Source organism: Heterodontus francisci, chromosome 7, assembly GCF_036365525.1.
Source record: "Heterodontus francisci isolate sHetFra1 chromosome 7, sHetFra1.hap1, whole genome shotgun sequence".
NCBI classification, from domain to species: Eukaryota; Metazoa; Chordata; class Chondrichthyes; order Heterodontiformes; family Heterodontidae; genus Heterodontus; species Heterodontus francisci.
Window position 1 is genome coordinate 118,125,685 of NC_090377.1, and position 25,528 is coordinate 118,151,212.

At 43.0% G+C, this 25,528-nt stretch overlaps 1 protein-coding gene across 1 annotated transcript in view; it reads right to left on the bottom strand.

Annotated features, from left to right (window-relative positions):
• Positions 1 to 1,676: 1,676 nt before the first annotated feature.
• slx9 (SLX9 ribosome biogenesis factor) overlaps positions 1,677 to 25,528 on the bottom strand; it is a 149,693-nt gene continuing 125,841 nt past the window's right edge. The window contains exons 3-6 of the mRNA XM_068036001.1: positions 23,736 to 23,798; positions 19,443 to 19,602; positions 15,054 to 15,119; positions 1,677 to 2,151 (exon numbers count right to left, since the gene is read on the bottom strand). Of these exons, the coding sequence (XP_067892102.1) occupies positions 2,028 to 2,151; positions 15,054 to 15,119; positions 19,443 to 19,602; positions 23,736 to 23,798 (413 nt within the window). The 3' untranslated portion in view covers positions 1,677 to 2,027. The remainder of the gene's footprint in view (positions 2,152 to 15,053; positions 15,120 to 19,442; positions 19,603 to 23,735; positions 23,799 to 25,528) is intronic.

The following is a 25,528-nucleotide window of genomic DNA, read 5'->3' on the forward strand; positions in this document are numbered from 1 at the left end:
CAACATGGTGGCTCCTCATCAGAGCCCTTTCCTATCCTGAGTGGTGTGAAACAGGGCTGTGTTCTCGCACCCACACTTTTTGGGATTTTCTTCTCCCTGCTGCTTTCACATGCGTTCAAATCCTCTGAAGAAGGAATTTTCCTCCACACAAGATCAGGGGGCAGGTTGTTCAACCTTGCCCGTCTAAGAGCGAAGTCCAAAGTACGGAAAGTCCTCATCAGAGAACTCCTCTTTGCTGACGATGCTGCTTTAACATCTCACACTGAAGAATGCCTGCAGAGTCTCATCGACAGGTTTGCGTCTGCCTGCAATGAATTTGGCCTAACCATCAGCCTCAAGAAAACGAACATCATGGGGCAGGATGTCAGAAATGCTCCATCCATCAATATTGGCGACCACGCTCTGGAAGTGGTTCAAGAGTTCACCTACCTAGGCTCAACTATCACCAGTAACCTGTCTCTAGATGCAGAAATCAACAAGCGCATGGGTAAGGCTTCCACTGCTATGTTCAGACTGGCCAAGAGAGTGTGGGAAAATGGCGCACTGACACGGAACACAAAAGTCCGAGTGTATCAGGCCTGTGTCCTCAGTACCTTGCTCTACGGCAGCGAGGCCTGGACAACGTATGCCAGCCAAGAGCGACGTCTCAATTCATTCCATCTTCGCTGCCTTCGGAGAATACTTGGCATCAGGTGGCAGGACTATATCTCCAACACAGAAGTCCTTGAAGCGGCCAACACCCCCAGCTTATACACACTACTGAGTCAGCGGCGCTTGAGATGGCTTGGCCATGTGAGCCGCATGGAAGATGGCAGGATCCCCAAAGACACATTGTACAGCGAGCTCGCCACTGGTATCAGACCCACCGGCCGTCCATGTCTCCGTTATAAAGACGTCTGCAAACGCGACATGAAATCGTGTGACATTGATCACAAGTCGTGGGAGTCAGTTGCCAGCATTCGCCAGAGCTGGCGGGCAGCCATAAAGACAGGGCTAAATTGTGGCGAGTCGAAGAGACTTAGTAGTTGGCAGGAAAAAAGACAGAGGCGCAAGGGGAGAGCCAACTGTGCAACAGCCCCAACAAACAAATTTCTCTGCAGCACCTGTGGAAGAGCCTGTCACTCCAGAATTGGCCTTTATAGCCACTCCAGGCGCTGCTTCACAAACCACTGACCACCTCCAGGCGCGTATCCATTGTCTCTCGAGATAAGGAGGCCCAAAAGAAAGAAAAAAAGAAGACCAGCATTTGCAATGTCACCATCTAAAGTTTCCATCCTCCCAAAATTAGGAACAGCCAGTAGCTACTCTGATTCAAGGTAGCCTTATCACCACCAGGGTATCTATGAACTGCGACTGGAGTGGTTTAGTAATATGCCTGGATTCCTCTAATAAAAACAGAGAACCAGTTAATTACTCTGTTTAAACTATACACTGGCACTGAAACGCATGAGCCACAGCACTGCATTAAAATATGTTTTACAGGTAGACAACAGGTAAGGTGTCAGCATATAAAGATGAAAAAAAGCAAACCTTGGTATCAGCATATTTTCAGTAACAGCATAAAGAAAATCTGCACCATTAGCCTTGTAAATCCATGTGACCAGATAATTTTGTGTGTGAAACAAAGAATCAGAAATCTATAATTGTAGAAATAGGCAACTGAAGCAACAAGAAGCTGTGGGATTCAGCTAAACTTTATTATTTTGAGAAACATTTTATAAAATGCTAAAATTATTCTTGCAATAGATAACAGCACGGCTCTTTATTCCTATTGCCTGTCCCCAATGTCTCTTCATTTGAAAGGTGATTCTGCCCCATCTTTGGTTTCTATTAGCTATAGACAGTGAGAGAAAGTTCAGCTTTGCCATAAGGGATACCACACAGTAAATGTAGACAGCCAGCATTTTCTACCAAACATGGTCAGGAGAAAATATTTGTATCAGTTCAGTATTTCCTGATCATTCAAAACTGTTCACTGGTTAAAATCTGGGTATTTTCTAGATCGGCTTGTGGTGCAGTTTCAGGTCTTACTTCAGTTCTTCATCCTCTTGCTTCATTCGCTTGAGAAGATGTTCACCGATTACTGCAAGAGGGTTTGTCTTAAATGCAGCGTCGTTAATCGTAGCTTTGAAAGTGGCGACTTCTTCCTCTCTGAAAATCAAGCAAATGCATTGTCAGCACATAGGCAAAGGGAAAGTCTAAAGGCCATCCAGTTAACAGTAAACATAACCCAACATCCCTTCGCAACCATAACAACCACCCAGAAAGTACAACCCAAAAATGGAAAACACTTAAACTGTTGCACAACATAATGACTTTCATTGCAATTTTGTTGATTAGATAGTCTGGCATCCTCAGTACTGATTGTGTATATGATCAGGAAGTGGCCAATACCACTTTTGTTAACAAATAATTCTTAAAACCACAAGCTCGATGTCTTGATAATTAACAAACCTCCAGTGCAAGCATCATAAATTTCTCGGAAATATGTATAGTACCAGTACATGAGTATCAAGGTAATAGTTGCATTATGTGGTTTAAACTGGCAGTCACCAATTTGCAGTCCTCCAGCAGCAGACTGTTTTCACTATCAGCTATGGCCACTGATGCCAGTACAATCAGCATGAGGCAGATAAAAAGCTGATGGATTGGTTTTGTTCAACTCCCATTTCCTATAACACCTGCAGCTAATGTTAAACCAATTTTCTTGTTTCACTAATTTGATTGCCATCTCTTAATTGGAGGATATCCACAACTTGTGTTTGTTGATAAACTGAAGCCCCAAACTTGCAATGTCAGGCAAATGGGGCTGGGCCTCAATCAAGCCTTGCAAGGTCACCTCCTCCATCCAATTTTCAATGTGCAGGAGCCAATGCAACTGAACGGGAGGAGAGAAATTCAGCGCTTCAGTGGCCACAACTTTTTTTGAATTTTAAGGCTGTGGCAAATGTCTGCTTTCAGCGCAGTTACACCAACTAGCCTTAGAAGGATTCCTCTGCAACCTCTGTGCTCCCCTAACTCTGGCCTCTCGAGCAACCCAATCCCCGATTTTAACTGCTCTACCATTGGTGGCCGTGCCTTCCATTGCCGAGGCTCTAAGCTCTGGAATTCCCTCCCAAAACCTCTCCACCTCTCTCTCTCTTCTTTCAAAATGCTCTTTAAAGCCTACCTCTTTGACCAAGCTTTTGGTCATGTGCCCTAATATTTCCTTATGTGGCTCCGTGTCATATTTTTCTTGGGCCTTTTAATATATTAAATGTGCTGTATAAATACAAGCTGCTGTTCTGTGTGTACAGTGCTGTTTTAATAGAAGTTGTTGTTGTTGTTGGAAGCAGCAATGTGTGGAAAATTCCCCCAGTCATCATGAACACCGAGGCAGTCCTGCTGTTGCAGGTACAGCGAAGGCTATCTTTGAAGCCCAAAGCCAGCCACACATTAAAATCGACGTCCAAGTTCTTCAGATGGAGGTTGCACAAAGCAACAACTTGGGAGCAAATGAGAAAGAAACTTCCTGATATCAGGTGTACCAATTTAAGTGCAACAACCTGTGCACACATTCTTACTATTGAGGCATAATGTGCGTCACTTTTGGGTGGTACAGCACCCATGGGAAGCCATCATAAGTACTGAGTTAGGTAACAGTCATCACTTAAACTTTGAGCACTTTATTTCTGCTTAGTGCAGTTTCTTTTGGGAACAGCCATGTTCAGGCAACAACTGATGGGATAATGGCTTAAGATGGCAGTTAAGATACCAGAGGAATGCACAGCAAAACAGTAGTCCTGACACTCAAAATAAATGAAAACAGCAACCAGGAAACTGCAAACCTGCAAGGGTAATCTCAATGGAGGGAAAAATGTTCAAAAAGACAATTGCTACCATCAGTATTCAATGCAAGAGCAGAAAGATGATACACTAAAATGAAAAGATGTCAGATGTAATTTATGAAAAATAAATATACTGGATTTCTTCATAAAGCAAAGACTTGCACTTATATAGTGCCTTTCTCAGGAATTACAGCCAATAATGTATTTCTGAAGTGTGGTTCCTGGTGTAATTTAGGAAATGTGGCAGCCAATTTGTACAGCAGAGTTACAGGAAAATCCCATGATGTGATAATGACCTTATAATCTGTCTGTGATGTTGGTTGAGGGATAAATATTGGTCAGGGCACTGGGAGAACTTTCCTGCTCTTCTTCAAAGTAGTACAGAGATATTTTATGTTCACCCGCGAGTGGAGACAGGACCTCAGTTTAACATCTCATCTGAAAGACGGCCTCTCAGACAGTGCAGCACTCCCTCAGTACTGCACTGGAGTGTCGGTCTAGATTATGTGCCCAAGCTTCTGGAGTGGTATCTGAACTCACAACCTTCTGACTCAGAGGCAAGAGTTCTGCCATACAGTCCCTGCTGACACCTTTCTAAATATAACTGTTAGTAGACAAGATGTAGCCTATCTAAATAAAATACTAGTACTTTTAAGAGCCACGTCACATCACATCTGTATCTTCTAAAAAAGAAAATACCAAGGATTAATGGCACACCAACTACCTAGAGTGAATTGGTTTGACAGCAAAAATGCAAGTGGGCACGAAAACTAGACAAGGCTTGGTCTGCAACTAACGTAAATGCGACAGATAGCACTGAAATAATTTTGGATATTTGCTTTCATACCAATTCATCTTGGCAGATGTAAATCTAGGGAGATTGAAAACAATCAATGCAGTTATAATAATTGAGGCATTTGCCATGGATGCTCACAAACAATGTTTATGTGCTGACAAGATCCTAAAATATAGTAAAACTAATAGCCACATTTGCATTCCATTCACAGCCGAGCTGAATTCTTCTCCAGGTTTTTGTAATATACAATCAACTAGCTTGAATCAAAAATCATGAAACTGTAGCTGACAATAGTTTACTGTATACACTATTTTAGGAAATAAATAACTTCGCATTTTGTCTTATCCTTTTTTTGTTTAGAAAATTAAGAGGTGGCAGGACAGTGGTATGCAGCCGGGACGGAGTTGCCCTGAGACTCCTTAACATCAACTCCAGACGCCATGAAATCTCATGGCATCGGGTCAAACATGGGCAAGGAAACCTCCTCCTGATTACCACCAACCGCACCCCTTCAGCTGATGAATTTTTAAAAATTCATTCATGGGATGTGGTCGTCGCTGGCCAGGCCAGCATTTATTGCCCATCCCTAATTACCCTTGAGAAGGTGGTGCTGAGCTGCCTTCTTGAACCGCTGCAGTCCATTTGGGGTAGTATATCCGCAGTGCTGTTAGGAAGCAACAGTGAAGGAACGGCGATATAGTTCCAAGTCAGGATGGTGTGTGACTGTGAGGGGAACTTGCAGGTGGTGGTGTTCTCATGCATTTGCTGCCCTTGTCCTTCTAGTTGGTAGAGGTCGTGGGTTTGAAAGGAGCTGTCTAAGGAGCCTTGGTGCATTGCTGCAGTGCATTTTGTAGATGGTACACACTGCTGCCACTGTGCGTCGGTGGTGGAGGGAGTGAATGTTTGTAGATGGGGTGCCAATCAAGCGGGCTGCTTTGTCCTGGATGGTGTCAAGCTTCTTGAGTGTTGTTGGAGCTGCACCCATCCAGGCAAGTGGAGAGTATTCCATCACATTCCTGACTTGTGCCTTGTAGATGGTGGACAGGCTTTGGGAGTCAGGAGGTGAGTTACTCGCCGCAGGATTCCTAGCCTCTGACCTGCTCTTGCAGCCACGGTATTTATGTGGCGACTCCAGTTCAGTTTCTGGTCAATGGATGTTGATAGTGGGGGATTCAGCGATGGTAATGCCGTTGAATGTCAAGGGGAGATGGTTAGCTTCTCTCTTGTTGGAGATGGTCATTGCCTGGCACTTGTGTGGCGCGAATGTTACTTGCCACTTATCAGCCCAAGCCTGGATATTTTCCAAGTCTTGCTGCATTTCTACACGGACTGCTTCAGTATCTGAGGAGTCACGAATGGTGCTGAAAATTGTGCAATCATCAGCGAACATCCCCACTTCTGACCTTATGATTGAAGGAAGGTCATTGATGAAGCAGCTGAAGATGGTTGGGCCTAGGACACTACCCTGAGGAACTCCTGCAGTGATGTCCTGGAGCTGAGATGATTGCCCTCCAACAACTACAACCATCTTCCTATGTGCTAGGTACGACTCCAGCCAGCGGAGGGTTTTCCCTGATTCCCATTGACCTCAGTTTTGCTAGGGCTCCTTGATGCCATACTCGGTCAAATGCTGCCTTGAGGTCAAGGGCAGTCACTCTCACCTCACCTCTTGGGTTTGACTCTTTTGTCCATGTTTGAACCAAGGCTGTAATGAGGTCAGGAGCTGAGTGGACCTGGCGGAACCCAAACTGAGCATCGCTGAGCAGGTTATTGCTAAGCAAGTGCCGCTTGATGGCACTGTTCATGACGCCTTCCATCACTTTACTGATGATTGAGAGTAGGCTGATGGGGCGGTAATTGGCTGGGTTGGACGTGTCCTGCTTTTTGTGTACAGGACATACCTGGGCAATTTTCCACATTGCCGGGTAGATGCCAGTGTTGTAGCTGTACTGGAACAGCTTGGCTAGGGGCGCGGCAAGTTCTGGAGCACAGGTCTTCAGTACTATTGCCGGAATATTGTTAGGGCCCATAGCTTTTGCAGTATCCAGTGCCTTCTGTCGTTTCTTGATATCACGCAGAGTGAATCGAATTGGCTGAAGTCTGGCATCTGTGATGCTGGGGACTTCAGGAGGAGGCCAAGATGGATCATCAACTCGGCACTTCTGGCTGAAGATTGTTGCAAATGCTTCAGCCTTATCTTTCACACTGATTTGCTGGGCTCCCCCATCATTGAGGATGGGGATATTTGTGGAGCCACCTCCTCCAGTTAGCTGTTTAATTGTCCACCACCATTCACGGCTGGATGTAGGGCGGCACAGTGGCGCAGTGGTTAGCACCGCAGCCTCACAGCTCCAGGGACCCGGGTTCGATTCCGGGGACTGCCTGTGTGGAGTTTGCAAGTTCTCCCTGTGTCTGCGTGGGTTTTCTCCGGGTGCTCCGGTTTCCTCCCACAAGCCAAAAGACTTGCAGGTTGATAGGTAAATTGGCCATTATAAATTGTCACTAGTATAGGTAGGTGGTAGGGAAATATAGGGACAGGTGGGGATGTTTGGTAGGAATATGGGATTAGTGTAGGATTAGTATAAATGGGTGGTTGATGTTCGGCACGGACTCGGTGGGCCGAAGGGCCTGTTTCAGTGCTGTATCTCTAATCTGACTGCAGAGCTTAGATCTGATCCGTTGGTTATGGGATCGCTTAGCTCTGTCTATCGCATGCTGCTTACGCAGTTTGGCACGCAGATAGTCCTGTGTTGTAGCTTCACCAGGTTGACACCTCATTTTGAGGTGTGCCTGGTGCTGCTCCTGGCATGCCCTCCTGCACTCTTCATTGAACCACAGTTGGTCCCCTGGCTTGATGGTAATGGTAGAGTGGGGGATATGCCGGGCCATGAGGTTACAGATTGTGGTTGAGTACAATTCTGCTGCTGCTGATGGCCCACAGTGCCTCATGGATGCCCAGTTTTGCCTTGCTTTATCTTTTTGAAATCTATCCCATTTAGCACGGTGGTAGTGCCACACAACACGATGGAGGGTATCCTCAATGTGAACAAGGCGGGACTTCATCTCCACAAGGACTGTGCGGTGGTCACTCCTACCAGTACTATCACGGACAGATGTATCTGCGGCAGGCAGATTGGTGAGGACGAGGTCAAGTATGTTTTTCCCTCTTGTTGGTTCCCTCACCACATTCCGCATACCCAGTCTAGCAGATACGCTAGACTGTTAACATTGTTAATCATCTTAGCTTTATTTTGCACTCTGGCCCCATTTGTTTATCACCCTTGTTTTCTCTGCCTTCCACTTTTGCTTCTTACCTTTCTGTCTTTCATTTCTATCCTTGTTTCCCCCTCCTGTCTCCCTGCTCAGATTCCCATCCCCCTGCCATTCTAGTTTAAACTCTCCCCGACAGCACTAGCAAACATCGCCCCCCCGCCCCCAAGGATATTGGTCCCGGTCCTGCCCAGATGCAACCTGTCCAGCTTGTACTGGTCCCACCTTCCCTAGAACCGGTCCCAATGTCCCAGGAATCTGAATCTCCCCATTTACATCTACATCATTTCCCCAGCCACATATTCATCTGATATATCCTGCTATTTCTGCTCTCACTAGCACGTGGCACTGGTAGTAATCCTGAGATTACCACCTTTGAGGTCTTAGTTTTAATTTACGTCCTAACTCCCTATAAGCTTGTCGGACCTCATCCTTTTTTTTTAAACCTATGTCATTGGTACCGATATGTATCACGACAACTGGCTGCTCGCCCTCCCCCCTCAGAATGCCCTGTAGCCGCTCAGAGACATCCTTGACCCTAGCACCGGGAGGCAACATACCACCCTGGAATCTCTTTTGCAGCTGCAGAAACGCCTGTCTGTTCCCCTTATGATTGAATCCCCTATCACGATAGCCCTGCCACTCTGCTTCCTGCCCTCCTGTGCAGCAGAGCCGCCCATGGTGCCATGAACTTAGCTCTTGCTGCTTTCCCCTGAGCCATCTCCCCCAACAGAATCCAAAGCAGTATATCTGTTAGAGAGTGGGATGGCCACAGGGGACTCCTGCACTCCCTGCCTTCCTCTACTTCTGCCTGGTGGTCACCTTTCTACTTTTGCAGCATTTGCCTGCAGTGTGACCACCTCGCTAAACGTGCTATCCACGACGATCTCAGCATTGCGGATGCTCCACAGTGAATCCATCCACAGCTCCAGCTCCAGCTCCATAATGCAGGTAAGCCAGTTGCTGCAGATGGATACACTTCCTGCACACAGTCATCCGGACACTGGAAGCGTCCCTAATTTCACACATAGTGCAGGAACAGCATATCATAGGTGCGAGCTCTCCTGCCATGACTTGCCTTCAGATTACTTCGTTGCTCCCTTTAATTAAAAAATAATAGTTATGCTAGGGGCCTTGTTCTACTCCAAACACTACCCACTACAATCTAAAGTCCTTACCTTTACTTTTGAAGCTACTGATAATCCTACTAAAAATCAATGAAGTTCACTAATTAAAATACTCAAAAAAAAAGCTACTCACTTGTTCCTCATTAAGCTATTTACACACACACCTGAACAGTAATGTATTAACTCAGCTATTTTGAGTTATTCCCTAACAGCAGTTACTCACAAACCAATCACCTTGCAGCTTTCCTGTGACGTCACTGCTCACTTTGTTTTCAAACTCCGGCGTGCCTGGACTCCTCTCTGCTGCTCTCCCGGATGGTAAGTGCTCTAGGCTGCGATCCTCGGCCTCTATTTATCCACTCCTCGCTCCATGTTCTTCCTGCAGGCCCGCTCTACTCCCGGAAGGTAAGTGCTCTAGGCCGCGATCCTCGGGCTCTATTTATCCGCTCCTTGCTCCGTGTTCTTCCCGCAGGCCCGCTCCTCTCCTGGATGGTACGTGGCACCTTATCAAATGCCTTCTGGAAATCTAAGTACAATACAACCACTGCTTCCCCATTATCCACTGTACATATTACTTCTTCAAAGACACGATGGGCTGAAGGGCCTGTTTCTATGCTGTACAACTCTATGACTCTAAAGAACGGCAATAAATTAATTAAACATGATTTCCTTTTCACAAAACCATGTTGACTCTGCCTGATTATTTTGAATTTTTCTAAGTGCCCTACTATAATGTCTTTAATAGCTTCTAAAATTTTCCCCAAGAAAGATGTTAAGCTAACTGGCCTGTAGTTTCCTGCTTTCTGTCTCCCTCCCTTTCTGGATAAAGGAGTTACATTTGCTATTTCCAATCTAATGGAAACTTGCCCGAATCAAGGGAATTTTGGAAAATTAAAACCACACATCAACTATCTCACTAGCCACTTCTTTTTGGACCCTAGGATGAAGTGTCAGCCCACAGCTCCAACAATTTACTCAGCACCACTTCCCTGGTGATCTTTGTAGTTTTCCGGAGTTCCTCCCTCCGTTCCACTTCCTGATTTACAGCTATTTCTGGGATATTACTTGTATCCTCTAAAATATCTATTCAATTCATCTGCCATCTCCTTATTTTCCCTTATTAATTCCTCAGACTCTCTTTTTCTTGGACCAATATTTACTTTGTTAATTCTTCTTTTTTAAATATCTATAGAAACTCTTACTATCTGTTTTTATATTTCTAGCTAGCTTTGTCTCGCAAGCCTTTAGTCATTCTTTGCTGTTTTTTATATTCTGTCCAATCTTCTGAGCAGCCACCCCTCTTTATGCAATTATATGCCTTTTCTTTAAGTTTGAGTTCTGGATGATCCTAACAGCATTAGCATTGAAATAAGGTGGTGGGAGGACAATCCCAGCCCTATCACCTCACTTTCCTCTGCATCATTGTGTACTAAAACAGAGGGAACCCAAAAAGCTGCTGATGGGGCTTTTGCCAAGAATGTCTACAGATCCGAGGTTTTTCTCAGTTGTCTTGGAGTAGCTCAAAAATCTACGGTGACTGCAGGTACATGCTTTTTGTTGGATGCAGAGCTTGCTTTTCAAGCTTTGGGGCCTTCTGACTACTGCACTCTTCCAATCGCCATTACCAGTGCAAAGCCCAATCAGAGAGTAGACTGGGTCAGGGAGAGCTTTCAGCCCAGGCTAATTGCCCAGGCCAGGAATTTTGGTTCCAATATTCAACAAGTATATTACACCTCTGGTAAAGAAAAGGTTAATTAGGATGCCCTTACGTTTACTAATGATATACTATTGATTTCTCTTTTTATTGTGGTAATGTTAACCTTTAGCCTTTGCCTGTTAAGCAGGCAAGTAAAAGTCAACCTAAAGTACCATTGGACCAGGACTGACCCTGCAGCAATGGTCAGTTTCTAGATGAAGTAATGAGAGGCTTAATTCACGACATGCAATCGCACACTGATTCCTGAAGTTTCAGGGAACAGTGTGGGAAGAGAGTCACTTCTGCAAAGGAAAACATCTAAGCATATGTCATCTTTAATTGGTTCCAATGATACAGAAACAAAGACCGATTCATAATTTAAGGCTTCATTTGTTTCATATAATTGCTATTCTACCAAGAAAGAAACCATCGATAAGATAATGAAGTAAAGGAGTTACACCAATGGAAAAACAGCTCGTTAAAAAAGAAACTGAAGTTATAGATAAGGGATAAGCAATTAAGTTCTCCTTATATGGTGTTGTATTTTAATTTTTATACCATTGTTTAATACAGAAACAAGTGGATTGTCAAAGAGTGAGTGAGATAAATGTATGACACTGAGCTGAGAGTTGCAACAAGTTTGAATCACCAATCAACCATCAGGTGTGGCCACGTATTATCTTTTGAGTGTATCTTTAAGTAGTATTGCATGTAATGTATGCTTCATAAAGCTAAAATTTCAGTTTTTGAGCCTTACTGAAAAGCCTTATGGCACTAACAGTTCAGTATGCCTGTCTGTCTGGTACCTGGCAGGAGGTCAGAGAACATAATCGGCACAAATGGATTTTTGGGTTTCGAAAAGGGATCATGTGCCTTCAGCGCATCTGTAACGCGATTTAGTTGGTCCTCTGGACATGAAAGTTTTGCCATCCAGGCAGCTGCTGAAACAGCTACGGGTTTGTTTTACCTATTTTCTGTGGTATTGCTCATGGTAATCTGGGGTTTAAAACACAATTTTGATATTCAGCAACTAGCCTGGGGAAGTTATCTAAATTGACAAATCCAAGTCATTGTTACTGCTTGTGAACTCCTGGGAGACTGAGTTTCATGAGGATTTAAGGCAACACAGGATACACAAATATTGTCAACGGTGTAAATTTACACAATGGATAATTACTTTATACAACAACAAAAGTGGAAAAGGGACAGCTTCTGGTCTTGTTCTAAATGAGCTACTGCATTTTAACTGTGACTGCACTATCAGACTGTAACATTGATTCAGCATTAAACGCAAATTAAATTAGAAAATCCCTGCAGCTGCACAACAGTAGATCCATGGAACAGAATGCCATGACAAGTCCAATAAAATACTTAGCTAAATTTGCTCTTCCACCAAAATATCTGATTATGAAATGGGTTAACAGTTAACGAAATAAGTATAGATTAAGTATTCCATGAAGCAATGTGCCTCCAGTCACACATGGTCCTGACTATTGGGTCAGCATTAAATAATATTGCTTTAATATTCCATAATATTTTGCTTAGTTTATTTTGTAGTCAGGGAGGAAGAACAGAGTTTTCTCTGGCAGAAGTTTGCTTATAGTTATTTTCCCCCGTCACAATTTCTGATTTTTATCTCTCTTTCACACACAGAAGCACACAATCTGGAGAGGCCAACTATGACGCCACTTGCAGTAATTTATACACTGAAATGGTGTGGTAATACAATGCAAACTCGTCAAAACAGTGGATAATATCACACAGTGCTTAACAGAAAAAAACATCTACATTTATTTACAATCAAGTATGAGGAAGGAGGTAATGGTTCCTCCATCTTAATGGAAGACTACAGAGTATCGGAGCCTCCAAAGTTTTGTTTCAAACTGACAATATCAGTCTGTTCCTTCTCACAAATACAATCATGATGATCATTAAAGATATAAACACTTTGCTGGCCCTCATTCAACACTCAAATCTATATGAGAGAAGAAAGCAGTCTTTTCACTTCAAAGGCACAATATCACTAATTAAAATCAAAGAAATAATCACTTCCACCTTTAAATAAATTAAGCCAATGCTTCAGACTTGGTTACAGCTCCGAGCAGATTAAATAATTTAGGGGCAGTATAAATTCTACTCAGTTTATAGGAAGAATCAAGAGTCAAATGCCTTTTCTTATTGCACTGTATTTTTACGTTTCATTTTAGAGAATGGAGAACTCAAGTCAATTGCAAAATACTGGTCTTGTCATGACACAGCATCTTTGAAGAAGGGAAACATTTATTGAATTAAGAATCCTTCAATTTGTGAGCCAGTCATCAATTTTCAGTTCAGTCCTGCTGTTCATTTATTCCTCAATTAAAACTCAATCTTCAGAAAGCAAAAAGAAATAACTCAGAAACCAAACCCCAAACACTTTTGTTCTGGGCAGGAGAAACGATCATCCATGTACAGACAGAATGCACAGACCAGGTTTATTTTTGTTTTATTATAATTCACAGATTGGAAGCTGTACAGACAGCAATGTTGGTCAGTGGTAGCGCTCTCATCTCAGCCAGGTTGTCTGGAGGGGGGGGGGGGGGGGGGGGGTGGTGCGGGGTTGAAGCCTAACTGCATATTTGAGCACAAAATCCAGACTGACAGTCCAGTCCACTACTGAGGGAATGCTACCTTGCTTGTTTATTTATTTATTGATACAGCATTGAAACAGGCCCTTCGGCCCACCGAGTCCGTGCCGACCATCAACCACCCATTTTATACTAATCCTACATTAATCCCATATTCCTACCACATCCCCACCTATCCCTATATTCCGATACTAGAGGCAATTTATAATGGCCAATTTACCTATCAACCTGCAAGTCTTTGGCTGTGGGAGGAAACTGGAGCACCCGGCGAAAACCCACGCAGACACAGGGAGAACTTGCAAACCCCACACAGGCAGTACCCAGAATTGAACCCGGGTCGCTGGAGCTGTGAGGCTGCGGTGCTAACCACTGCGCTGCCGTGGATGTAAAAAAATTCCCTGACACTATCTGGAGAAAAGTAAGGGAGTTCGCCAGGTGTCCTGGCCAATGTTTATTCCTCAACCAACATCACTAAAACACGTGATTTCATTGCTCTTGGTGGGATTTTGCTGTGTCCAAATTGGTTACCATATTTCTCTATACTTTACTGTAGTAATTATACTTCACAAATACTTCCATGACTGGGACACCCTGATGTTGTGAAAAGCATTACATAAATGCAAGCTCTTTCCACGTAAGCCAACCAGATCTGCAGATATTTGAGAGTTACATGGAATCATGCCATATCATATTCCAACCATAAAGATATGAACATTATTCCAGGTGGACACTTTAAAATTGACTTTCCCTTTTAAAAAAGGGTGGACAATGTTACAAAGATGGCCGACGGTCAGATGAGCTGGCCGGTGTATTCAAACATTGCCTCGTTGTCTCAAAAGGACAAAAGGCTACTTTCCAGACTAAGAGGTGTCAATTACACCCATCCTGAAACCATCAAGAGACATTCCTGAATTGAATGGGTTATTCTGAAATGAAGGTGGTGTGAAGTAGCCACATCCTAACAGGATTATACTCGTCCAGACTTTAATGCATGGCCATGCATTCCACATCCTGGTCCATTGTGTGGTCACACCAGGGCAGAGGGTCATGTGTCAGCTAACAAAAAGTCTAATGTGATGGATTTTGACCTTAAAAGGCAACCCTCTGGAGAGAGAGAGGGGGGGAGATCTTAACCTCACAGGAGGGCTGTGGAAAGACCCAGCCTAAACAAGAAGCAGCAGCCTGCTGCTGATTCTACACTTCAAACTGAAAGTGACCACCACCTCTAATTTGAGATCTACAATTCCTCAACAATTCAAAACTACAAATAAACCAGGAGGCCTGTATCTTTACAAGAGATTGTTCTACTTAGAAGATTCAACTGATTCACCATAAACCACAAACATCTACCACACCGTGAACTCTTACTCTTTACCTTCTATCTTCTCGAGTGCATGTAGGAGTGAATGCGTGTTACGAACATTTCAGAAAATAAATATTGTTCAATAAATAGTTAATCCTCTGTTTTAAACCTACAAGAAAACCTGTCACTGTCTGTTTATTTGACTCTCAAGACCCTGAGGGGCTAAAGCATAATTTTTACAAAACACGATTGCCATCAGTTGGGAGGCGAAAAGTGGGAGCCACCCACATCCCTTCCCATAACAATGGATTAGTATTCACTACAACTAAAGAGAGTTTACAGAAACCATTCTGAAGTACAAGTGATGCTTGAGCATTGAAAACTTTTGATGGAACAGTAGCACTTACATTAGCTTCCGTTTTTGAGCATGCTGCATCTTACTGTACTGTGTTGTTTCAGGTTTCTTTTTTGCACTGTTAAAAAAAAATTTTTTAAATTGATAAACATCCTGTACATCATTCAGTTTAGTAAAAATTGTATTTGGTAAGCAAGGCATTTCTACACAGCTTTTCTATTTAGCACCGAGGTGCCTTGTTGCTAGAATCATGACAAATTGTCATAACTGTAAGCAGTATTCTTCTATCATTTTCAGAGCTGCTGTAACCTCCCCTGTGCCTCACTCGGAGTTACTGTCACTGTCACCTTATCATGGCCACAGCTGCACCTCCTTCACAGCTGCCTTCCCGATCAGATTCTCTTCAATTGTTATTGCATCATGCAACAGCAGTCAGATTCTACTGTCCATCAGATACCCATCAAGTGATGAAATGCTTTCACTACCACTGTTGTGCTTAAGACTGGCCATCAGAAGACAGATTCTAGTGGGAAAGAGAAATGGGTTGGACTTGCTTCCAATTTTAGAATTCCACTAAAATTTATATTAAAAATGTTACATTAAATATCACAGAATCATACAGCACAGGAAACCATTCAGCCATCATGTCTGTGCTACGTCTTTTGAAGAGCTAACCAGTTAGTCCTACTCCCCTGTTCTTTCCCTATAGCCCTGCATTATTTTCTCCTTCAAGTGGTCACAATTCCCTCTTGAAAGTTAGTATTGAATCTGCTTCCACCAGCCTTTCAAGTTGTGCATTCCAGTTCATAACAAATAACTGCATTTCTTTCCCCTTCATGTCACCTCTGGTTCTTCTGCCAATTACCTTCAATCTGTGTCATCTGGTTACCAATCCTTCTACCACTGGAAACAGTTTCTTCTTATTTACTCTATCAAAACCCTTCATGATTCTGTATACCTTTCTCAAATCTTCCCATAATCTTCTGTACTCGAAGGATAACAACCTTAGTTTCTCTAGTCTGTGCACCCTAAGGACTTGAAAACCTTCTTAAAGTGTGGTGCTCAGAACTGACCATAATACTCTCACTCCCCTGCACTTTCCCCCATGACACTGCATGTATTTCCTTTTGAAGTAGATATCCATTTCCCTTCTGAAGGTTACTCTTGAATCTGCTTCCACCACTCTTTTTGGCAGTGAATTCCAGATATCAACTTGCTGCGTTAAAAAAAAACTTCTCGGCTCCCCCTGGTCCTTTTGCCAATTACCTTAAATTTGTGTCCTCTGGTTATTGACCCTCTTGACAGTGGCGACAGTGGCAACAGTGTCTTACAATCTACTCTATCAAAATAATTTTGAACACTTCTATTAAATCTCCACTTCACCTGTTCTGCTCTAAAGAGAGCGATCCTAGCCTCTCTAGTGATCTCACAGCAAGTCAAAATAGAAATAAAGATACAAACCGATGATTAGTTATTTGGTTTCACCATCAATATGAGCTAATGACACCTAGGTATCATTGTTTGCGATCTATTCATGAAACAGTACATTGCTGCTGTCCAATAAAACTCCAAAACCAGAATTTTCAAGGGTTTACAAATTCTGTTACCATGACTACAAGATTCATTTCACTTCAGTTCATGAATTCTATTTATTTCAAATTAAGACAGGGAGTTAGTAAAAATGCTCTTGCACAGCTGGAATTTGATTTTTCACTATCTCTTATAAAATAAAAACATTTGGACTGATTATAACCAACATTTCACAATTCCATCACAATTTGCACATTCCAACACAACTCTACTATTCTCAGACCATTTTCTGATGGGAGTAACACTGCAGACCTTCAGGATTCTCACAGCCCATACACAATTCCTTTGAACATGGAAGAATGAGGACACTGAATTCTTCTACAACAAGCAAAGCTGAACAGAACCCTGCTCCAGAGGAATACAGCTACTGACTGCAAGCACCAGTTTCTTTCCCACACTCTCCAGTTAGATTATTCAGCTTTCTTGAGGTTCCCTGTTTAACAGATTTGTGAACAGCTCATTATGCAAGCTAAGACTAAAACCCTTGGCTGCATGCATATGAAACAAATGTCTTCAATTAAACTAGATGAAAAGCAATGTATCACTCTCAAAGATGGAATGGATTTTATTTAATATCTATTCTAAAAATAATTAACGAGAAATCAATCTATATGAAATTCCATTTATTCTTTGAAGTGTTTTGACCTTATTCTTGCTGCGTTAAGCTTGTACAAGATTGTTTATACAATAAATCTCCCAAACCAAGGTTTGGCATTTCCCAATGTCATTCCTCACTTTTTGGTCTTGGGTGAGTCAGAGGAAAGGGGTGGAAAAGGAGGGCTATGTTAGCAGAATGTAGCTTAATCCAAAATTGGAAACGTGCTCAAGTCACACCCTTACTGGGGGCAATGTTGTAAGAATGTATAACCAGAGTAAAAATCTTCATTGTGCCACACTCAAAACCTCAGCTCTTCTTTCCATTTCAGCCTGAAACCAGGCAGATTTTTCCTTTCATGTTACTTTGCTATAGGTTGTAAGATACAGCCAATTTCCTAGTGCTTCACTGTGAGGATCCTACAAATAATCTGTGCTGTGAGCACCTCTTCCTGCTTGAATCTCACCATCACTGTACACAATTTCTCCCTGATGTAACTCTGCTCATGTCTGATCCATGTAATTTCCCCCTGTGCAGTTTTTCTGAGAATTCTGGGTTCTTCTAAACATGGAACACAGTGGGGAGAAGAATGCCCAGGTTGACCTCTGGCCTTAAAGGTCTGAGATATGAGGAAAGACTGGAGAAACTTTGACTTTTCAGCTTTGAAAGGAATCATCTGAGAGATCATCGAAGTGTCCTAGATAGCAAACAGCATGGAAAAGCCAAAAATTAAATTGCATTGTGGGGATAGCCAAGGGGGCACTTCTTAATGCAAAGAGCGATCAACACATGGAACGGACTTCAGAGTGAAATAGTGAAAGCCGAAATTTGGGATCATCTCAGAATCGCTGGGATGCTGTCGTGGGGGAATTAAGATGGGCTGATTTCCTTGAACATAGAGGATTAAGGGGTGATCTAATTGTTGTGTTTAAGATGATTAAATGATTTGATAGGGTAGATAAAGAGAAATTATTGCCTCTGATGGGGGAAGCGCTGAGCCGGGGCTGGGGGGGGCGTGCGGGGGACGACATAACCTTAATATTAGAGCTCGGCTTTTCAGGGGTGATGTCAGGATGCACTTCTTTACACAAAGGGTAGTGGAAATCTGGAACTCTCTCTCCCCTAAAGCTGCTGTAGATCAACTGAAAATTTAAAAATGGAAATGATAGATTTTTGTCAGGCAAGAGTATTAAGGGTTATGGAACGATGGCTCATAGATGGAGCCATGATCCAACTGAATGGCGGAACAGGCTCGAGGAACTTAGTGGTCTACTCCTGTTCCTATGATTTGTCTTCCTCCTTAATTATGTAATCCAGTGACAAATACACACAGATAGATGGGGTGAGGGGCAGAGTGAAGTTGCCAATGTAACACTGCCCTTCCAGGAGCATCTGAAGAAAACAGCAGCAAAGGTCAAAACCAGAAACAACCTATTAACCAAACTTGCTGAAACTACATGGGGCGCTGCTGCCACAACACTCCAGACCTCAGCATTTGCCCAATGATACTCAGCAGCAGAGTACTGTGCACCTGTCTGGCATAGATCATGACACACACATCTTGTTGATACTCAACAGAATGCAACAATGTGCATCATAACTGGAACCCTCCGCTCAACTCCCCCTCCTTGGCTTCCTGTCCTCACATACATCACTCCCCCACACATCCACCGACTTACGAAAATCCACATGCGAGTTGAAACCATCCATGCTGCACCTCACTTAATGACATGTTCAATCCACCTACTGCCCATCTTCCACTTCGGCGCCCCATAAGGAGCACCATTCCTGAGCAAGATCGACCAGCAGATATCCTTTGGATCAAGGAATGGGAAACACGGGAAGTCACTAACAAGTTCCTTGTGACAAACCCCATCTGTCGAATGGCAGGCTTTTAACTACCACGACGAGAGTGGTCCTTGCTAAACAGGTCCAAGACAAATCAGGGTCCCTGCGCAGCCATACTCCACCACTGGGGCCTCAGCACAAATCCCTTATGCATTTGTGGAGAGACGCAACAATGCTGCACATTACTGAGGAGTGTCCCCTCTACAGACTAAGTGCAGACTAATCACCTTAAACTCAACAAATGAGGAGGCTACCACTTGGCTCCAGGGATTTGCATTCGCTAAATAATAAATGTCACATTGTATTATGAAAGGATATACAGATACGCAAACCACATTAGAAAGTGAGTGAAATAGAATGTAAAAGGCAAATCACAATAGAAATAATGAACATCATGGCAGTTAGTACCTCTTAGATTTATTAGTCACGGATACGTTGCTAGCACTGATCAAATCTGTCAGTTCCGGCAGTGCATCAGCAAATGGCTGCATGTCTCCCACCACAGGGGTGGCTTTGCGCTTCTCTTGTGCTTTCTTCTTCTGTTCTGCCAGTTTGATCATCTCAATTTCTGCAAGATAGAAGGTCAGAGTCCTAAGCCACCAGCTGGAAGTTGAGTTTCCTTAAACTTGATTTGAAGGTAAATTTTAAAAATGCATGTATTTTTAAGGGGTAATTTTGTAATTCATTCTACAACAGAGCTGTCCAACATACAGCCCACGGGCCAGAATCCGGCCCACTGAAGGTTTCCACCCGACTCACCAGTCAGCCGTGACTGACAGCAGTCCACCTGTGGCTCTCCTGTACGTCAGGCAGAAGGGTAGGCGGGATCCATCGTTACGACCGACTGCTCCAGTTAAAGCCCCCAATCAAAATATACGATTCTGATTGTGGTGGGAGAAACGCACTGTTAATTCAATACCGTTCCTCCGCAGATTGCATAACATACCAGTTTAAACTTTCTAAATTAAAGGAAGACCGAGCCAAATTGTACCATCTATTAACCCCCGAATGAGGCTAACCAAACCAGGTGTCTTTGAATCAACAACTTAATTGCTTAATTAAAAAAACTAAATTCTTAAACACAATGAAGATATAAACAACATTTAAAATAGAAAAAATTAGCATCCTTGCAAATTTACAGTCCAATGTTGCTTGAAGTCCTCACGGCCATCTGATGGGGAAAAAGGTTCTTCAACAGTAGAACAGTCCGTAGTCTAATTCCAGCAGTAAGTGATGCTTTCCGTCTTCAGCAATGGATTTCAACAATTAACAACTTGCAAACATTTGCAATAGAATCAATCTGACTTGAGAGTTTTTGAGGGATAAAAGTTTATAACAGTCTAACTTCCCTTCCTTCAGTTTAAATTATCAGATATCTGTGGTTTGGCTTGACTTTTTTTAGAATTTGAGATATATTAATAATTGAAAGACTAAATTTTCTTCCTGCAGTTTAAATGCCTGAGAGCTCTTCTTTCAGGTACTAACAACAGCTGTCTGTCTGTGTTCTGTTAGAACAGACTGTCTTCAACTAAAAAGGCAGTTCAAAATTGAATTGTAACAGATGGATCACGTGATGCTCAGTCCTAGTGGCTATATCCAAGGTAACGAGAATGCACCCTTTCAATCGCAGTCTCCAAATGGCTGTATCCAACGGCATCCAAAAATGCATTTTCTCTAACTCCTGAGGCTTGCTGGCTCTTAAAGCAGTATGGCTCCTTTTCCAGTCTTAAAGACACACCACATATTCCCCAGAGAAAAAAAAACTACAGGACCATGACACTGTGTCTGAGGGATGGTGGATGCTTGTGTGTAATTGATCACTGTCTGTGACTGACAGCGGGCTGCCCGGGCACTGATTGGCAGTTTGTGGCGCAGGCATGCTGGGTTTGGCCACCCCTGCTGTTTTCCCATGGTTCAGGGAGCAAGCAGCAGTGAACCATGAGCAACGAATCACGAGCCAGGGGCACAGAGCGGTGAACCATGAGCTGGGAGCAAGAGACACACCAGACAGGGGGGAAGAGAAAGAGAGAGACACAACCAGAGAGGGGGGAGGGAGACAGAGAGACACCCAGAGAGAGGGGGGGGGGGGGGGGGGGAAAGAGAGGCAGAGAGACACAGAGAGAGGGGGAGAGAGAGACAAGAGGGGGTGGGGGGGGGGGGGAAAGAGAAAGTGACTCCCAGAGAGGGGGGTGGGGGGGAGAGAGAGAAAGAGAGAAAGAGAGGAGGGGGAGGGGAGAGAGAGAGAGAGAGAGACACACACACACACACACACACACACACACACAGACAGAGGGGAGAGAGACCCACACATAGAGATGGGGGGGAAGACAGAGACACGCAGAGAGGGGGAGAGGGAGGAGAGAAAGACACAGAGGGAGGCGAGAAAGACACAGAAAGGGAGGAGAGAGAGTGGAGAGAAAGAGATCAAGGTCACTTCTGACAAATGGACATCTATCCGGAATACTCCACAACGCTACATCAAGTGTGCGGGCAGAGAGTGACTACTAATGTAAAAAAAAAATGCCAGGAATATCACTAAGTCAGTGATCAACATAGTGACAAGAAAGTAAGTCAATACATTAGTCTTCACAAAAATGCACATTAGTTGGTGCTTCGATTAATAACAAGATCAATTTTGAATGCCATTATCTATCTGAAATTTTCTCACTGGCCACCAATATAGGACAAAAATGGTCATGTGGCCCCCTCATGCAAAAAGGTTGGACACCCTTGTTCTACAACATGCAGCATCACCCACTGGCTCTATATATTAGAAAACTGCCACTGCCTATATTTTCCACCAACTCTTAATTTCCTATGCAATGTGTCGGTAGTGCAAATTCATTAAATGACTTTCAGTATACAAAATATTCTAAAATGTAAACAGGACAGTCTACTCAAACAGAAAATGTGCTCAAAAGAAGATAAGGAGGTCATAAGAAACAGGAGCAGGAGCAAGCCATTCAGCCCTTGAAGCCTGCTCCGCCAGACAACAAGATCATGACTGATCTTCTTCCTTAGCTATTGTTATGGTCCTGTAGTTTTTTTTCTTTTCCGGGAAATATGTGGTGTGCCTTTAAGGCTGTAAAACAATCAGTATGGCTTTAAGAACAAACAAACCTCAGGAATTACTAAGATGATGCATTTTAGTTGCAGTTGGATACAACCATACGGAGAGGGAACCAACCAGCTTCGAAGAATGCATCCTGGTTACCTGGCAACAGCCACGCGGAGAACAAGGACAAAAATACAATGTTGCCGACTGACGTTTGAAACTCGCTGAAAAACTGGCTTTTGAAACACAGTTGACACACAGACAGCTGTTCTGCCAGCATGTACTGAAGGAACAGAGAGCTCTCCCTTGGTTTATTTAAACCCTACTTATTACAGAAGCGCAAGGGGAGAGCCAACTGTATAACAGCCCCGACAACCAATTTTATCTGCAGCACCTGTGGAAGAGTCTGTCACTCTAGTATTGGCCTTTATAGCCACTCCAGGCATTGTTTCACAAACCACTGACCACCTCCAGGCGCTTACCCATTGTCTCCCGAGACAAGGAGGCCAAAGAAGACGACGACGACTTATTATAGTCTCAGAATTCTGATGTCAAGCCAGATTAATTTCTTAAAAGAAAATAATCAATTATTTTAATTACTGAACTGTAATTGCTGAATTTATTGCTGGAAGAAGAGTATCACTTCAACTGGAACGAGACTGCGGACTGTTCTACTGTTGAACAGCCTTTTTTCCCCATCCGACGGCTGTGAGGACTTGAAGCTACCTTAGACCGTTCCACGTTGGAAGATTCCACTTTGGCAATAACGTAAATCTGCAAGGACTCTAATTTTTTCTATTTTAAATATTGTTTATATCTTAGTAGTGTTTAAGAATTTAGTTTTTCTAATTAAACAGTTAATTTATTGATCTAAAGACACCTGGTTTGGTTAGCCTCATTTGGGGGTTTATAGATGGTTCAATTTGGCTGTGGTTTTCCTTAATTTGTAAAGTTTAAAGTGACATGTTAGGCAATCTGTGGAGTGGCAGGACTGATTTGACAGTGCGTTGCTCCCACCCCAATCAGAATCGTATATTTTGATTGGGGGCTTTGTCTTGAGCGGTTGGTTGTAACACTATACTTTCCTGCACTATCCCACATCCCTCGATTTCCTTAGTATCCAAAAGTCTGTCGCTCTCTGACTTTAATATAGTCAATGACGGAGCATCCTTGGCTCTCTTCAGTAGAGAATTCTGAAGGTTCACAACCCTTTGAGTGAAGGAATTTCTCATCTCAGTCCAAAATGGCCGACCACTTATTCTGGGACTGTGACCTCTAGTTCTAGACTCTCCAGCCAGGCAAAACAACCAGTCATCATTTAACCTGTCAAGCCCCTTAAACCCAAGAGAATATAGACCTAGTCTACTCAATCTCTCCTCATAGGACAATCCCCTCATCTCGGGAATCAGTCGAGTCAACTTGGATTCTACACTCTCGAAGGCGACTATATCCTTCTTAAGGAGACCTGAATAGGTACATGCAAACTGTGGTGTATATCTATTCATTTAAACTATCCCCTTTCAATTTATAAAATAAAGCTCCAGTGCATCTCTTTTGCTTTTGATCTATATTTATTGTTAAACTAAACAGACAGCTTTAGAAGAATTAGTATTCGACCAAAATATGATGTACTGGGTGGTACTCACTCTGAAGCCATCGCTCACGCCGTTGTTTTGCTTTTTCCTTCTTGGAAAGCTGAAGTTTGTCACCTGCAGCAAAGAAACCATGTGTGTTACATCACAATAATTATACAGAAAAGCAAATTATTTTTTAAAAAGAGCAGAACTACTGGAGGGAAAACAGCGACACAGATCGCCATGAACATTTCAAACGTGTACTATAAAACCTGGCTCACCAAGTTACTATGACCTGTGGCCTGACAGTGTACAGTGCAGAGAATTTTGCAGCATGGTGTTAGAAACAAGCCATTTAAACAAAAAATCAACAGTGTTTGGGAACAAGTTTCTTCTTCTAGTAGTTATTTACAGTATTGACTATTTCTTGTAATTGTTCTCACAGTACAAGTGCCAAGGCCCAGCATCACAATTTCAGCTCCTGTATGCCTGGCATAACTGGTTAGACTACATCTGGAGTACTGTATTTAGTTCTGGGCACAACACCTCTTGGAATGTGTGCAGTGCACATTCACTAGTCAGGTTGCATAGACTAGCCTTGTATTCCCCTGACTAGAAAAAATGCTGATTATAGGATTTGATAGGGCAAAAAGAGAGAAACGATTTCCTCTGTTGGTGGAGAACAAGAGAGCATAACCTTAAAATTAGAGCTAGGCCAGTCAGGGGTGATGTCAGGAAGCACTTCTTCACACAAAGAATAGTGGAAAATCTGGAACTCTCTCCCCCAAAACACAACTGAGGCTAAAGTTCCAATGAAAATTCCTTAACTGAGATTAATAGATTTTTATTAAAGAGTATTAAGGCTTATGGAACCATGGCAGATAAATGGAGTTCAGAGACAGATCAGCCATGATCTAACTGAATGGTGGATCAAGCTCGAGGTGCCGAATCGCCTTCTCTTCTGTTTCTACAACAATGAGTCTGGCCAGTAACTTAATTCACTTTTAAAAAGGGGAAAGAATTAATAGGTAATAATGAATGCTGAGTTTTAGTTTTCATACTTTTCATACGGGTTATTGGGGGTAGATGGGAGTGTGGAATTCGAAACACAAACAGAACAGCCATGATCTTATTAAATAGCAGAGTAGGCTTGAGGGGCCAAATGGCCTACTTCTGCTCCTAATTCGTAGGTTCATATGCTTAGCTCTGGAAACAAAAGCAAAGGCTCTAACTACTGTATTTGGAAGTATTATACAACACATAATATTCATTTAGTATTACAGAACTGAGTAACTTAAGTATGAACCCATTACACTATTGCTGAAAATAGAGACATGATATCGAAGCTTTTCGTCTTGCACTCATCAGGACAATCTCAAGAATAACCAATGTAAGGGAAAACAACAACTTATACTGCATGAGAAGAGAGTGTTGATTGGTTGGCAAGTGAACTTTGATTGGTAGAGACGTTGCCATGGCGAATGCACCAGTTTACAGTGACTGACAGTTAACTGCCAAGCTTTGTTTAAAATTTAAACCAGGCAGCTTGACTAATTGGTCAAGGCATTGCCCTGAGGAATGAACCAGCAAAGAATGACTGTCACTTATTGTGTTTGGCTGAAACAGTCACAATGTTTGTACATATTCTTTATGTCTGCAAAGAACAGGCAGCTGTGTCTCAATATATGTAGCTTCCAGTACGTGCAAATGCGCCACACTGAGCCCTACTGACAATCTTAAATTGGTTGTCAGTGTAATTCTTAGCACACTGTGGATTATTTAGCAAATGTTGTTCAATCGCGGAATCACATCGAATGTTGGACACCATGTTTTGAGTTTTGCAAGCACAGACTGGTTGGGTACAG